Source organism: Oratosquilla oratoria, chromosome 20 (genome assembly GCF_046742065.1).
Source record: "Oratosquilla oratoria isolate Oo_2021 chromosome 20, ASM4674206v1, whole genome shotgun sequence".
In the NCBI taxonomy this organism is placed as follows: domain Eukaryota; kingdom Metazoa; phylum Arthropoda; class Malacostraca; order Stomatopoda; family Squillidae; genus Oratosquilla; species Oratosquilla oratoria.
Window position 1 is genome coordinate 48599260 of NC_134796.1, and position 15000 is coordinate 48614259.

General features: G+C 43.2%; 1 protein-coding gene across 1 annotated transcript in view; it reads right to left on the minus strand.

The window, feature by feature from the left end:
* sprt (PDZ domain-containing protein sprite) overlaps positions 1 to 15000 on the minus strand; it is a 363285-nt gene that overhangs the window by 7044 nt on the left and 341241 nt on the right. Inside the window, exons 5-7 of the mRNA XM_076204083.1 lie at positions 5000 to 5142; positions 2766 to 2945; positions 1672 to 2037 (exon numbers count right to left, since the gene is read on the minus strand). Of these exons, the coding sequence (XP_076060198.1) occupies positions 1672 to 2037; positions 2766 to 2945; positions 5000 to 5142 (689 nt within the window). The remainder of the gene's footprint in view (positions 1 to 1671; positions 2038 to 2765; positions 2946 to 4999; positions 5143 to 15000) is intronic.

The window sequence follows — 15000 nt, forward strand, 5'->3', positions numbered from 1 at the left end:
AGGAGGATAAGGAGGAGGAGGACGAGGAGGACGAACGAAAGAGAAGCCACAATTCGGAGCGATCTGAGTAGGCAAGGAGGTAGGTGCGTGTGTGTGCGTGTGTTGTGTTGGATTCGTGATCGACAGCTACTTCCCTCCCGGAAGAGAGCTCAGAGGTCGTATACTGTATAACCGATCTATGGGTAATGCTATGACTTGACACGCACACACACATACAACTCCCCGCCCACGAGAGTTGGAGTAACAACCCGCAGCGCAGCGATACTGAAATTATTTCGACTCTGGGCGGGAGTCGAACCCGGACCGCCGTAGTGGCAGGCGAAAACTCTAACCACAGCGCCACGAGGTGTGTGTGTGTGTGTGTGTGTGTGTGTGTGTGTGTGTGTGTGTGTGTGTGTGTGTGTGTGTGTGTGTGTGTGTGTGTGTGTGTGTGTGTGTGTGTGTGTGTATGTATGTGTGTGTGTGTGTGTGTGTGTGTGTGTGTGTGTGTGTATGTATGTGTGTGTGTGTGTGTGTGTGTGTGTGTGTGTGTGTGTGTGTGTGTGTGTGTGTGTGTGTGTGTGTGTGTGTGTGTGTGTGTGTGTGTGTGTGTGTGTGTGTGTGTGTGTGTGTGTGTGTGTGTGTGTGTGTGTGTGTGTGTGTGTGTGTGTGAGTGCGTGCGCCTGTATTATCATATACATACTAGTAAAATAAATCAATATTATCAAGTTCACAAACAGACACAGACATATAAAGTTATGGATGCATAGTTCCATTGTGCAGGAGTTCAAAAGAGTGTCTATACAAGGTGGGATTAGAAACTTCTAAAACTTAAAGTGTTTTCACATAGTTTCGAACCAAAATCTGAGCCTGTCCACGTGGGGTGAGAATGTCGACATCGACATGACGTCACGTCGTCTTGGGAGTATCGGTGGTATTCATAAAAAAATCTCTCCTTATATAAATCTTATATAAATCCTTAGAAAGGAAAGACTTATATAAGGAATTTTTTTTTTTAAGAATACCACCGTAAGAGTCTTACGGTGGTATTCTTAAAAAATATTTTCTTTTATAAATCTTTCCCTTCCAAGGATTTATATAAGACTTATATAAGGAAAGATTTTTTTTTTAAGAATACCACTGTATGATTGGACAGGCCAACCTGACGTCACTTGTAATTACGTGGAGAGACTGTGTAAATTGGTGTTATGAACAAGTAAAAGTAAAACAAACAAACAAGCAGACAGACAGAATGGCAAATAAATAAACAAATGAATAAATAAATAAATAAATAATACATAGATATGTAATTAGGAATAAGTAGATAAATAAGTAAATAGATAAATGAATAAATTAAATAAATAAACAAAAATAAAATAATGAATTAAGAAAGGATAGATAAATAAACAAATGTATAGACAAATAGATAAATGAATAATAGATAAACAGACAGATGAATAGATAAATGAATAGATAAACAATAAGGTATATAAATAGAAATATAGACGAATAACATACAAAGAAACACATAGAATAACAAACAAAAGACAAGCAAAGAAACAAATCAAACAAGAAACAAAACAAATGACAAAGAAAGAAACAAATAAAAACAAACAAAACAAATGACAAACAAAGAAACATATCAAACAAGTAACAAACAATTATAATACAAGACCTCCTTGGCGTACTCACCGGTCACCCCTCTTGAGTTTGGTGTCCTCGGTGGCCCAGTCGATGGCGCACCCCAGCGGAGGTCGGGGGGTCACGTGGAAGGGGGGATTCCCCGGCGTGTGGCTCACAGTCACCACCACCAGGAGCATGGCCACGCACCCCCCTCCACCACCACCCCCTCCACCGCCTCCACCCACTCCACCGCCCCCCGATACCAGTTGCTGGAGGGTTACGACCGGAAGAGGGGGAGGCGTTCCTTGTTGCTGTTGCTGCTCTTGCAAACGAGAGTTGAGAACGGAGAGTTCCTCCTTCAGGTTGAGGACGTTCAGCTCCTCACGCTCGAGCTCGTACTCGAGTTCGGCAGCTCGGATTCTCACGTCAATGTTGCTGGAAGGGAGAAGAAGGGAGGATGAGGGTGAGGAGCCGACATAGAAGGGACGGTCGAGTGGGCTGGAAGGGAGACTCTGAACTAACTAATGCCTCGATTGAAGCAGGAGAAAATAATCTAGGTTCATTATGTGTGGGGTACATCTGCTAAAAAGAAGAAGGAGGAGGAGGAGGAGGAGAAGGAGGAGGAGGGAAAGGAGAAGGAGGAGGGAAAGGAGAAGGAGAAGGAATAGGAGAAGAAGAAGAAAAAAGAAGGAAAAAGGAGAAGGAGGAGAAGGAGAAGAAGATGAAAGTGAAGGAGAAGGAGAAGAAGAACGAGAAGAAGAAGGTGAAGAAGAAGGAGCAGGAGGAGAAGGAGAAAGAGAAGAAGAAGGAGAAGGAGACTTTTGAATCTTGATGTAGGCATCAAAGGGAGATATAACCTCTTGCCCTAATTTCAGAAATGGACTTTTCCTGAATCCTCAAGTGCCACACAATGCTCGCTGGCCGAGCGTGTTAGAGCGTCGCTGCTTGCGGCGGAGGTCCGAGGCGACAGCAGTTCGAGCCCTACCGCCAACGAGTTGGACCAAGGTCACGGTTCATTAAATCCTACGCTACAAAGTTCTCTGTAAGGGTGGCCGTCCTATCCTCCTGGTAGGGGTAGTTCGCGACGTTAAACAGAATGAAAAATCAAACCATCAAGTGCCTTAAGGGCAAAACGAAAACATCATCTTTTCGTGGGAACTCACTCGGTGATGTCGATCTTGTCGAGCGTGAGTTTGAGGTTCTTGATGGCCACCGTCTTGGCGTCGATCTCCTGCTGGACTTTGGCGACGCGGTCCTGGATGCTCCGACGCTCGGCGTCCGTGATGGCGCCACACTCGGTCGTCGCCACGCTTCCGCCCAAGTTCGTGATCTGAGTTCGAAGTCTGAGGAGAAGAGTGGGGGAATGACAGGTACGACGCGTGAATGGAATGAAGAAGAATGCATACATATACATATACCAAGGCTTTTTCCCCCTTACAAGGGAGGTAGCCAAAAAGAAAAAGGCATAAGATCATTCCCACCCATTCCATCCCTAAATACACTCTTATACATATACCAAGGCTTTTTTTTTCCTTGCAAGGAGGTAGCCAAAAAGAAAAAAGCATAAAATCATTCCCACCCATTCCATCCCTAAATACACTCTTATACATATACCAAAGCTTTTTCCCCCTTACAAGGGAGGTAGCCAAAAAAAAAGGCATAAAATCATTCCCACCCATTCCATCCCTAAATACACTCCACTCCCCTCCACCCTCCCTCTTATCTTAGCACCTCCTGGATGACAAAGAATGATTATAAATAAAGAAGAATGATGATAAATAAAGACAAACAGACAAATAAACAGACAGACAGACTAACAGACAAGCAGGCAGGCAGGCGTACAGACGAACAAACAGACAGACAGACAGGCAGACATGCAGACAGGCAAACGTATAAAAAGTGAACAAACAACCAGGCAAACAAACATACTAACACACTAACAAACAGACTAACAAACAGACGAACATACTAACAGACTAACAAACAGACTAACAGACTAACAATCACACAGACAAACAAACAAAGCAATAGAAACACGCTACACGCGAAAATAATCATGGTGGCCGGCTCAAGAGGGTTAGGTTACGTTATTTTATCTTTCATCACAGATGAAATACTGGCAATAATACACATAAGAATACCAATCTCATCCAATCATATATTTATTTCAGTAACATTTAGATATGAATGACAAGCACAGCTCGCGGTGGCATCCCCAACGTGATTTGCAAAATTATCTTTGATGGGTCGAAATGATTCCACATTATCCCGCCCGAGGGACCACGAGCGGGATTTCTTCCCCTCCGCCTGACGCCAGCATATCTCATTGATCATTCGAGAAGCGACGGTTCAAAGGTACATTTCAGGGAGGGGGATCGGGGTGAGTCGTTGCTTTGATACCATGTGTAAAAAAAATAATAATAGATAAATCAATAAATAGATAAATAAATACATAATAATAAATGATTAAATAATAAATAATAAATAATAAGTAATAAATAAATGATAAATTATAGATTATGAATTATGAAGTATAAATTATAAATTATGAATTATAAATTATAGATTATAAATGATAAATTATAGATTATAAAATGTGAATTATAAATTGTAAATTATAAATTGTAAATTATAAATTATGAATGATAAATTATAATTTATAGATTATAGATAGATAATAAATAATAAATAATAAATAATGAATAATAAATAATATATAAGACAATAAATAATAGATAGATAAATAAATAACATAAATAACATAAATAACACAAACAAATAGGTAAATAAATAAATGATAAATAATTCTCGTATAACTGAAAAAAGTCCCGATAGAGAGAATTTTGGTAACGTGGATGAACAAGAGGGTATCTTTTTCTATCATTGACGAATTGGTACGATAGTTTCCTACTGAAACTGTCGAAGATCCTGTTTTCCCAGCTGGGGCTCACTTTCAGGAACCTTTTCCCTCAATGGTGCCCACCTACATTGTGGAAACAGGTTCCTATAGGTCCTACAGGAACCTGTTTCCCCAGTGGGATCCACCTACAGGAACCTGTTTCCCCAGTGGGATCCACCTACAGGAACCTGTTTCGCCAGTTGGATCCACCTACAGGAACCTGTTTCCCCAGTGGGACCCATCCACAGGAGCCTGTTTCCCCAGTGGGATTCACCTACAGGAACCTGTTTCCCCACTGGAATCCACCTACAGGAATCTGTTTCCCCGGTGGGGTCCACCTACACAGGGAAAACAGGTTCCTGTAGCTACTACAAAAACCGGTTTCCCCAGTGGGATCCACCTACAGGAGTCTATTTTTGCAGTGAAATCCACCTACACTGGGAAAACAGGTTCTTGTAGGTCCTACAGGAACCGGTTCCCCCAGCAGGATCCACTTACGCCTGGATGAGGTTGTCCTTGTCCTTGACGGCCTGCTGGAGGGTGTCCATCTCTCGGACGAGCTCGCGCGCGGCGCGGGGCAGAGTCTCCAGCAGAGCTTCCCGTCTCCGCCTCCAGCCCAGGGAGACTTCGATGCTCGCCATCTGAAGAGGAAAAAGAGGAAGTCAGGTTGCGTCAAAAGAAAAAAGAAAAAAGAAAAAAAAAAAAAAAAAAAAAAAAAAAAAAAAACAAAAAAAAAAAAACCGGAGACGAAAATCGATGAACGAAATGAGAGGAAGAGGAAAGAAGTCAGGTTGCGTCGACAAAGTATAATGATAAAAGAAAAAAAGTGAAGGCGAAAATCGATAAACGAAATGAGAGGAAGATGAAAGAAATCGAGTCGAAATAAAGAATGAACATATATACATATACCAAAGGCTTTTTTTTCCTTACAAGGAAGGTAGCCAAAAGACAAAGGCATAGAAACCACTCCCACCCATTCCATCCCCTACATACTCCACTCCCCTCCACCCTCTTCCCTCCCTCTTATCTTGGCACCTCCTGGATGACGGGTCATCCCTGCATCTTGTCCACTGCGAAAGAGCGGGGGAATGACAAGTACAACACGAAAATCGATGAACGAAATGAAAGGAAGAGGAAAGATGTCAGGTTGCGTCGAAAAAGAAATATTTCAAAAGAAAAAACGAAGACAAAAATCGATAAACGAAATGAGTGAAAGAGGAGAGATTCAGTCAGGTTGCGTCGAGATAAAGAATGAAGACATATTAATGATGAAAATGAGTAGAAAATAAAGTCAAGTTGCATCGAAGTAAAACGGAACAAACGAAGGCAAAAGTCGATCAAAGAAATGACGGGAAGAGAAAGGAAAAGAAGATGAAATTATGAGGATGAGAAAGTGTGAAGAAGGGAAAAGGTCAGACAGGAGGAAGATTAAAAACAAAAACAAATTATGACAAAAAATGGTAAAGGAAAAGAAGAGAAAATAATGAGGACCAGGAAGATGGGCTGTGAAGAAGGGAATAGGTTTGACAAAAGGGAAAGAAAGAGAAGGTGAAACAGAATGAAGGAAGACGAGGAAAAGGAGGAGGAAGAGGAGGAGGAGGAGTAGGAGGGTACCAAGAAATCGAGGAGGATAATGATAATAATTGGAAGTTGTGAAGTATATGTAGATGGTAAAATACATCTAAGGAGCCACATTACACGAAGTCAGACAGATCGAAGAATCTCTGCGTTGTCGCAGGGTTCCTCAGCTCGAGCGCTGTCCATCACCACCCGTGCATATATGTGTGTGTGTGTGTGTGTGTGTGTGTGTGTGTGTGTGTGTACGCGCATGCGCACTCGAACGCGTGCATGTGTGCCTGCACTGTCTTCTCTCCCAAGAGGGGGGGAATTGAGTAACAGTAATCGACCGCAACTCATAAAGCGTCGACCACGATCAAACAACAGCAACTCATAAGGCAATGCCCTCGTCGCTAACGTATTCCTTCGCTAGGAGCCCGTGTAGGGTACTGACCGTATCAGTTTTATGTCGCTAATTTTTCTGGAGTCTCTAACGACACCCTTACGGGCCAGAGTCATGTAGTAGTCTTTAAATAGTTGGAGAGTCTTCTTCATTCGAACAAGAATGTTGACCATTTTGAGCTTTAGTGTGTTCCATTTTAGATATCATCTTTACCAATCGTATTACTCAATTTCTTTGATGCGGTAGCGTTTCTAAGGACAGAAACGCTGGTTATCGCTCGTGACGCCATTTGTTTTGGGGCTAAGCCAGGTCAGAATCGAAAGGACTTGGCATGAAGTTGAGGATAATGCCTCAGGCGTTTCCTCACCCACGAGCGACTTCGATGAAGTTCTTCTTCCTGACAGACTCTCTCCCGATTACACTCGAGACTTCCTAGTGACCATCTCGCGCCAGAGCGTCATCATGTACAGGTGGTGACAAGCCCACACCAGGAGGCACTGAGGAGCTACGGCCGAAACCGTCACCTTTGCCTACGTTGGGATTGGTGGGACAGGTAACAGTCACTACTGGGAATCGGAGAGGAGTGCAGGATTCGAACCCACTACTACGCGAATGTGAAATCAGCACATTCCCGATCTCACCGCCCAGTGCAGTACACACACACACACACACACACACACACATCACATATATCTATATATATATATATATATCTATCTATATATATATATATGTATGTATATATATATATATATATATATATATATATATATATATATAATATATATATATATATATATATATATATATATATACAAAATAACAGCTTCAGAAAAAGTCAATGCTAGTTCTTTTCTCTGTACACTCCAATCGCAATGTAATTCACAGGCAATATATCGCGACATTACGAACCAACTTCTGTCGCCAACCACAACTGCAGAACAAACAAGTTCCATAACAATCTTGTTGTAAATTAGCTTTGTTTATGGAGAACTCGTGTTGCAGTTGTACATTTCTTGAATCCGTTTTCAACACATTTTTTCCTTTCCTATCCGAACGCCAACAGCCAAGGTCTAAATGGACAAGGAAGGAAATCACAAAACTTCGGAGGTGCGTTCTGTGACGTCATGTCGACTCTGCGGATATTTTCAACAAACGCGGGCAGACTTTGTGTACTTGGCCTTTTCTACATGAGCAAGTTGTCTTTACACTTACACTTATTCTTGAGGTCTTCAGCGGTGGTGTAGACGATGTTATCACCAAAAACTGATCTCAGAGACGAGACTGTGGTGGACTGCGTTTCTGCCGACGCCTCGTCAACGACTTCGGTAAGGAAATTCCTGAGCTCCCACGACCTCAGGGAAGCTCCCTGAGGCGGCGCCACCGCAAATTTTCTCGAGAGGAGGAAGATGTCACAGTAGAAGACTTTCGTGTCGAGGCATCTGGGTCACGTGACCAGGTAATAGTTCTTAATGGAAGGCATTTGGTGGAAAACGTTTTAACAAGAATTATTGCCAGTTTATTGTTATTCATAATCATGATGGATGAATATGTAATATTGGGGACTCCTTAATCTTACTTATGATATAACAGATCTACGCAAATCTATCTTTCGTTCTCTAGTAAGCACTATTTTATTTATCTTAATGCAAGTTCACAGAATTCTTTATTTTTGTAGTTTTGATTTATCATGATCCAATCTAGCTTGGGCTATTCCAACTTCTAAGCTATCCCAGGAGTTGATGCATCTGCGTGGAAACCCGTGTTTTTTGACATCCTTGAAACATTTTTTTTCGTTGGCTCCGTGGCTTTCTCTTGTCCTAAGCCAAGAAAACTCCTCTGTCAGTTTTATCTTCTCTTTTGATAACCTGAAGACCATTATTAAATCATCGACTCTTTTTCCTCGATCTTTCAGTGATGGTAAGTCTAGTTCTTTTAGTCTTTGTCTCTCTGTGTGCGTTTTATTTGCATGCATGCGCGCGCATGTATGTGATGTTCAATACTTAAGTAGTTCCTGACTGGTTTGGGATTCCTTATGCAATGTCAGGTTGTACTGCAAATGAATGACTCAGCAAGAATCAGCGGCCAGAAGTACCCAATTGTCCTGGTTGTGTTTTTGACGAATAAAGTTGATCATTTTGTGGGATTCGACCGATACATTGACGAGTCCCACGGCCTTTTGTGGTACATCTCCCTCTTTTCCCACGACAATCGCGAAACTACATGATGTGAATAGTACCTCACGACGACAGCTTCACGTTGATATGCAAGTTTGTGACTGCACGTACGCATACGACATTGGCAACACGAAATTTATACACATATCATTATTCGAAGAAGAAAATCCTTTCTATAATATCTTTTTGATTATTTACACTTTTTTTTTGTGAGCGATACGAAAGCACTCGCGCGACTTGACGTCACAAAGTAACGACTCGCGTCGATTGCTGATCAAAAGAGGGGCTCGGGTTTCAAAAAGCATCAGCGCCTCCGAGCGCTGATCCTTCTCTTGTTATTTCTGGCAACACTGAGACGCGGATGGGGGACACCGACAGCCTCGTATGGAAGCGAGATAAAGCACGGATTAGGCAGAACACGACGCAGGGAGGGAGGGAAGGAAGGAGGGAGATAGATAAGGAAGGGAGGGAGGGAAGGGAGGGAGGTAGGGAAGGAAGGAGGGGAGGTATGAGTAGAGAAGAAAGGAGGGGGAGGTAGAGATGGAAGGAGGGAGGGAGGTAGGGAAGGAAAGAGGGAGAGGTAGAGATGGAAGGAGGGAGGGAGGGAGGGAGGGAGAAAGGGAAGGAAGGGAAAGAAGAAAGGAAGGAAAGAAGGAAGGAAGGAGGGAAAGAGGGAAGGAAAGAAGGAGGGAGGGAGGGAGGGAGGGAGGGAGGGAGGGAGGGAGGAAGGGAAGGAAGGAAGGAGGGAAGGAAGAGAGGGAGGGAGGGAGGGATGGAGAGAAGGAAGGAAGGAGGGAAGGAAGGGAGGAAGGTGTTAGGGAAGGAAGGAGGGGAATAAGGAAGGAGAGAGGACAAGTGAGGATAAGAAGATGAAAGTCAAAGCGATGTGGACTTCGCAAACCTTTACTGCAGACTTTCTATCGAAATGTGTTTCCCGTTTCACTACACTGAAGAAGTCAATCAGAAAACTTTGATTTGTCGTTGCTGGGATGTTCTTGATCTACGTCAGTAGAATGAATGGAACAAACAACGATAACAGTCTATTTGCTGACGACGCCAAGACCAAAAGGGAGATCTAAATAGAACATAGGAATGAAAAAGTGAGTAAAACGCCAATTACTCTAAATGAGGAAAAAGAAAAAGAAAATCTTTATGAAACTATAAACGGGAAATGAAACGATTACAAAAGTAAAGAAGGAAAAAGATTTAAGAATGTTAGTGTATCCATATATGTTTTATATATAAACAAGTGTGTGTGTGTGTGTGTGTGTGTGTGTGTGTGTGTGTGTGTGTGTGTGTGCGCGCGCGCGTGTGCGCAAGATATGTCAACATTACATCCATCCTATTTCACGACATGGTAGAGAACGTTCTACCATCAACGCGTACGTGGACCCCAAGAGAGTGGATCGAGTATTTATGGAATGCTGTCAGAGCAAAGCCCCGAGAGGTGATCGTGGGAACGAGTTGGGTGTATTGAGATCGATGGTCGACATAAAACCAAGACATATTGTGTTGTTATGAGCGTTTTTATGGAGATTGCAGAGTTGGAATTTATACAACTTACAACAAAAATGAAACATGCGTTTATTTTCCTTTTCCAACGGGCAGCTGTAATCATTCCTGTAAACTGTACTCAGTTCAAAGCTCGGGAGACGGTTAGCTCAATGAGGAGCGATGCAAAAGAAAACTGGTGCAATATCTTCGTAGGAAGTAATTGTTAATGATGTACAGTCACTCGATGAGGTAGCAGAATGGCAGTTCCCACCCCTTCCGAGACTCCGACATCACAAAGAGCGTTGCCAACCCGTCGGTGAGGATTCGAATTTCCAGATGCATCAGAATTCCTCAAAGACAACCTCTTGTTCTTAGATAGCGAAGCTGAAGACTGTGGCATAGTGTACTGTGGCATGGTGTGCTGCTAGGTAGAGTTGGAAATATACCTATATTAAGCGTGGCAACGTCTTCGCCCTGCGTAGCGAAAGACGCGCCCCTTCGGAGCCCACACCGCCAGATACTCCGTTAGACTTCTTACCCGCATAACGTCCCCTCCTGTAGGCATAACCCACCGATTAATCAATGTGTGAATTGTCCGACCTGTTTCACTGTTGTCCCCCTTGGAACATAGCTTGCAAACAAAGACGTTGGTGGTATTTTAGATTTTACCACAGAAACTGACCTGAATAAACTCGAAGGAGGTTTTAACATTTGAGGTTGCGATGATGTCCAAGATTGTGGAGCTAGCTAGCGACGCGGCCTGTCGTCAATGGAGGCCCGTGTATTCTATGTCCATTTGCCTTTCTTTTAGACACAGGAGAAGTTTAATATCGTCATCTATCTTTTGTTTTGCGTAGTAGCCAATCTTCAAATTGTCACATGGGCATTGAAAAATCACCTCATAATTTTTTTTTCATATTTCTAATTCTGTTTTCAGAAATCGGACATGGAGGATCTGTGAGCGTACGAGACACAGCATTGATGATCATTTCCAACTTAAAAATAAACTTTTTTTGTGCCTTAGCATTCTTGCCGGTGAACGATGCCGGCAATACATTGGAAGAATTCATCTGTATTTGCATTTCACTGATAAAATTGATTTTTCTGTTGAGTTTATCTCTTAATGAGGGGTGGCATGCGATTGCACTCTGGATGGAAGCGGGGTCGCCGATGTTGAGAAAACTCAGTGTCTCCTACTGAACAGTATTTTGTGTTTCAATCTCTGTTTTACTACTGAACAGCGACGGTATTTTGAAGGACTTTTCAAGGTCGATTAACGCTATGGAAGTATTTCATAACACTTTACACTCACCGTTAACGTCTATACACCCAGCACAAAACCATGAAAACAAAAGAAACAAGTCTGACAAAAAATGAACTCTCCATAAGGAGAAAAAAATACAGACGCAAGATTGAAGAAGTTAGTTCAAGATTATCCAAACAGAAGTCTTATGAGTTAAACACCATATGAGGACGGCGCCTCTATTTGTACGTTTCGCTTATTACAAACTAAAAGAATTATGATACGCAATTTGTCTCGAAATTAATTCTCGAGACACCTTGTGAGAAATCATCGGCGAGTAAGTGGATTCTTTTGATACTATTGCATTTAGACTCCCTGATTCAGTCCTTCGCAAGGATGTGCTGTCCCAGGTACTCATAAGTAAGCATATTTCGTGACGTTAAACAAGATCTCACTCACACACGCACACGCACACACACACACACACACACACACACACACACACACACACACACACACACACACACACACACACACACACACACACACACACACACACGACTCGGTGGCGCGGTGGGTAGAGTCCCAGACTGTCAGTATGGCGGACCGGCTACCTGGTTCACACACACCCAGGGGCTGAAATAATTTCAGTATCGTTACGCTTCGAGTCATTACTCCAACTCTCGTGGGCGGGGAGTTGGGTGTGTGTGTGTGCGTGTAAGGTCATAGCATTACCCATAGATCGGTCACACGAGCTCTGAGCTCTCTTCCGGGAGGGAAATAGCTGTCGGTCACGAGTCCAACACGTGATCCAAAGACCAAGGTGAATCACACACACACACACACACACACACACACACACACACACACACACACACACACACACACACACACACACACACACACACACACACACGTTCGGACTCGTATATACATACCCAAAGAAGGAGTGGGATAAATACTGGAGGTTTAGAGGAAAACTGTATCGATAAGATCAGAGAGGTCCGGGAGCGCGCAATGAAGTCAAGTGAAGGTTTGGGTATTGTGGGTGGGACGGGATGGGATTGGGGTGAGAAAAAGAGGGAGTCGGGGAAGAGGAGGGACGTGGGGTGAGGAAGAGAAATGGGCTTTAGTAAGAGAGAGATAAATATTTTTACTCAGTTTAAGTGTACCTTCTGGAAATAGATGAGTAAGTATTAAGATACCAAAAGATAATTATTCCTGGGTTCTTCCTTGAGATCCCCCGTCATGCGTAGACTCAGTAATGCACAAATTTCACAAAGTCACACGTGAGTCACAAATATGCAGAGTCCACTAGGAAAAGGAAAAAACACACGGAGTCCGAGCGCTTTCGTGATATATTCACATTATCAAGGAGTACAGAAAAGTTTCCTGTACTCCTTGATAATGTGAATATATCACGAAAGCGCTCGGACTCCGTGTGTTTTTCCTTTTCCCAGTGGACTCTGCATACAGACTTAGTAACGTTATATTGACCGCCGAAACAGTGGATTGTCTTAAGTAAAGATTAGGTAGTTTTAGGGATGGGGATGACAGGAGATAATGAACGTGGAACTGCCAAGTGTAGGCCTTATGGTCTCTTGCGGTCTCCTCCATTCTTATGTTGTTATGTTCTTGTACCCAAAACCAAATTTGATTTATAATCCGAGCTTTATGTTTTTCCTTTCCTTTGAAATGGTCTGAGAGACGTTGCATACATTACCATCAATGAAAATCAGATATCCTTGAGCGCTGACACTATTTCCTATTTAAAAATACTACCTCACTTAACGTAACCTACCCTAACCTAACCTAACCTAAAGTAAGCTAAGCTAAGCTAACCTAATCTAACCTCACTTAACGTAACCTATCCTAACCTAACCTAACCTAAAGTAAGCTAAGCTAAGCTAACCTAATCTAACCTACCCAAACCAAACCTAACCTAACCTAATCTAAGCTAAGCTAAGCTAAGCTAACCTAAGCTAAGCTAAGCTAAGCTAAGCTAACCTAATCTAACCAAACCAAACCAAACCTAACCTAAGCTAAGCTAAGCTAACCTAATCTAAACAATCCAAACCTAACCTAAGCTAAGCTAAGCTAAGCTAACCTAACCTAATATAATCTAATCTAACAAAACAAAACCTAACCTAAGCTAAGCTAAACTAAGCTAACCTAACCTAAGCTAAGCTAAGCTGAGCTAACCTAAAATAACCTAACCTAACCTAACCCAACCTTACCCTACCTAACCTAACCCAACCTTACCCTACCTAACCTAACCTAACCTAACTTACAGTGCGCTTGTGTCGTCATCAGAAGCGTGCTGGCTTAGCATTCGCTTAGTTACGGGCTCGAGTCCCGCACTCCTCTCCGATTCCCAACAGCGACTATCACCTACCTGGCCCGACAGTCCCCCAAATCAAAAGTGACGGCTTCAGCCACAGCTACTCGGCGTCTCCTGGTGTGGGACTTTCACCTTGTACAGTGACCTGACCCACAGGGTTTCATTGTTGCCGAGATTCCCCCCCCCCTTGCAACCAACCTACTCCAACACGCAATACTTGAACGTCTCCCACCTCCCGCTCCCGACACAGCCAAAGGCAGTGAACACCTCTCCGTCTCTACCCCTCTCCTTCTGAGCCCCACTCCCGACTACCCTCCGTCTGGGTTCCGCCCCGTCTACACGCGATCTTGGTTCGAACTAGATTGGGGGGGGTTAGGGGCCTGGGCCCACGCCGCCTTTTTTCATGCAGGGCGGATGGGAACTTAGGCTATGTCAGGTTTAGCTTGGTTTGGTCAGGTTAAGTTAATTTTTTTTTTCACAGTCCTCGATGGGACTCGACTTACGGTGGTATTCTTAAAAAAAATTCTTTCCCTTCCAAGGATTTATATAACATTTATATGAGGAAAGATTTATATAAGGAAAGATTTTTTTTAAGGTTACCACCGTCAGATTCTTACGGTGGTATTCTTAAAAGATTTTTCCCTTCCAAGGATTTATATAAAGAAAGATTTTTTTTTAAGAATATCACCGTTAGAAACGCGTCTCGTCTGTGTCTGTGCCTGTGAATGCGCAAACATAAACACACAATTCACTTTACTGTTGACCTAAGTTGAGACTTCGGCATCGACGACAGAAGTAGCCCACCCCATCTCCCGCTCCCGTCCGTCAAACCGCCGGAGGCAAACCGCCCGGATCCACCTAAACGACCGAGTCGCCTTGCAACGGTCGGTCGCCATCTTGCAGCAAAGTCGTTGCGACCGTTAACGGCACGCAGCAACGCCCGCTACGACCACGGGTTCTACACGATTCCCCGAGTCTATGGAAAGATAGCTTTCGCTTTTGACCAAACCGATACGGGTGCATTGCTCCCACGCAAGAGGAAATTTGATTTCTAGAAATGGGAAACGAATCAGTACAGATATCTTTGAAGAGGCATGCAAAGAGGCGGCGGGCAGGTAGTCAGACACCAGAAGACAAGGCCAGAGAGACAGACCGGTAGGAAAGCAGGCAGGAAAGAGGGCAGACAGCCAGGCACAGTGAAAGAAAAAGAAAAAAAAGAAGAAGAAAAAATATATATAGATAGATAGATAGATAAACAGATAGATAGATAGATAAATGGATAAA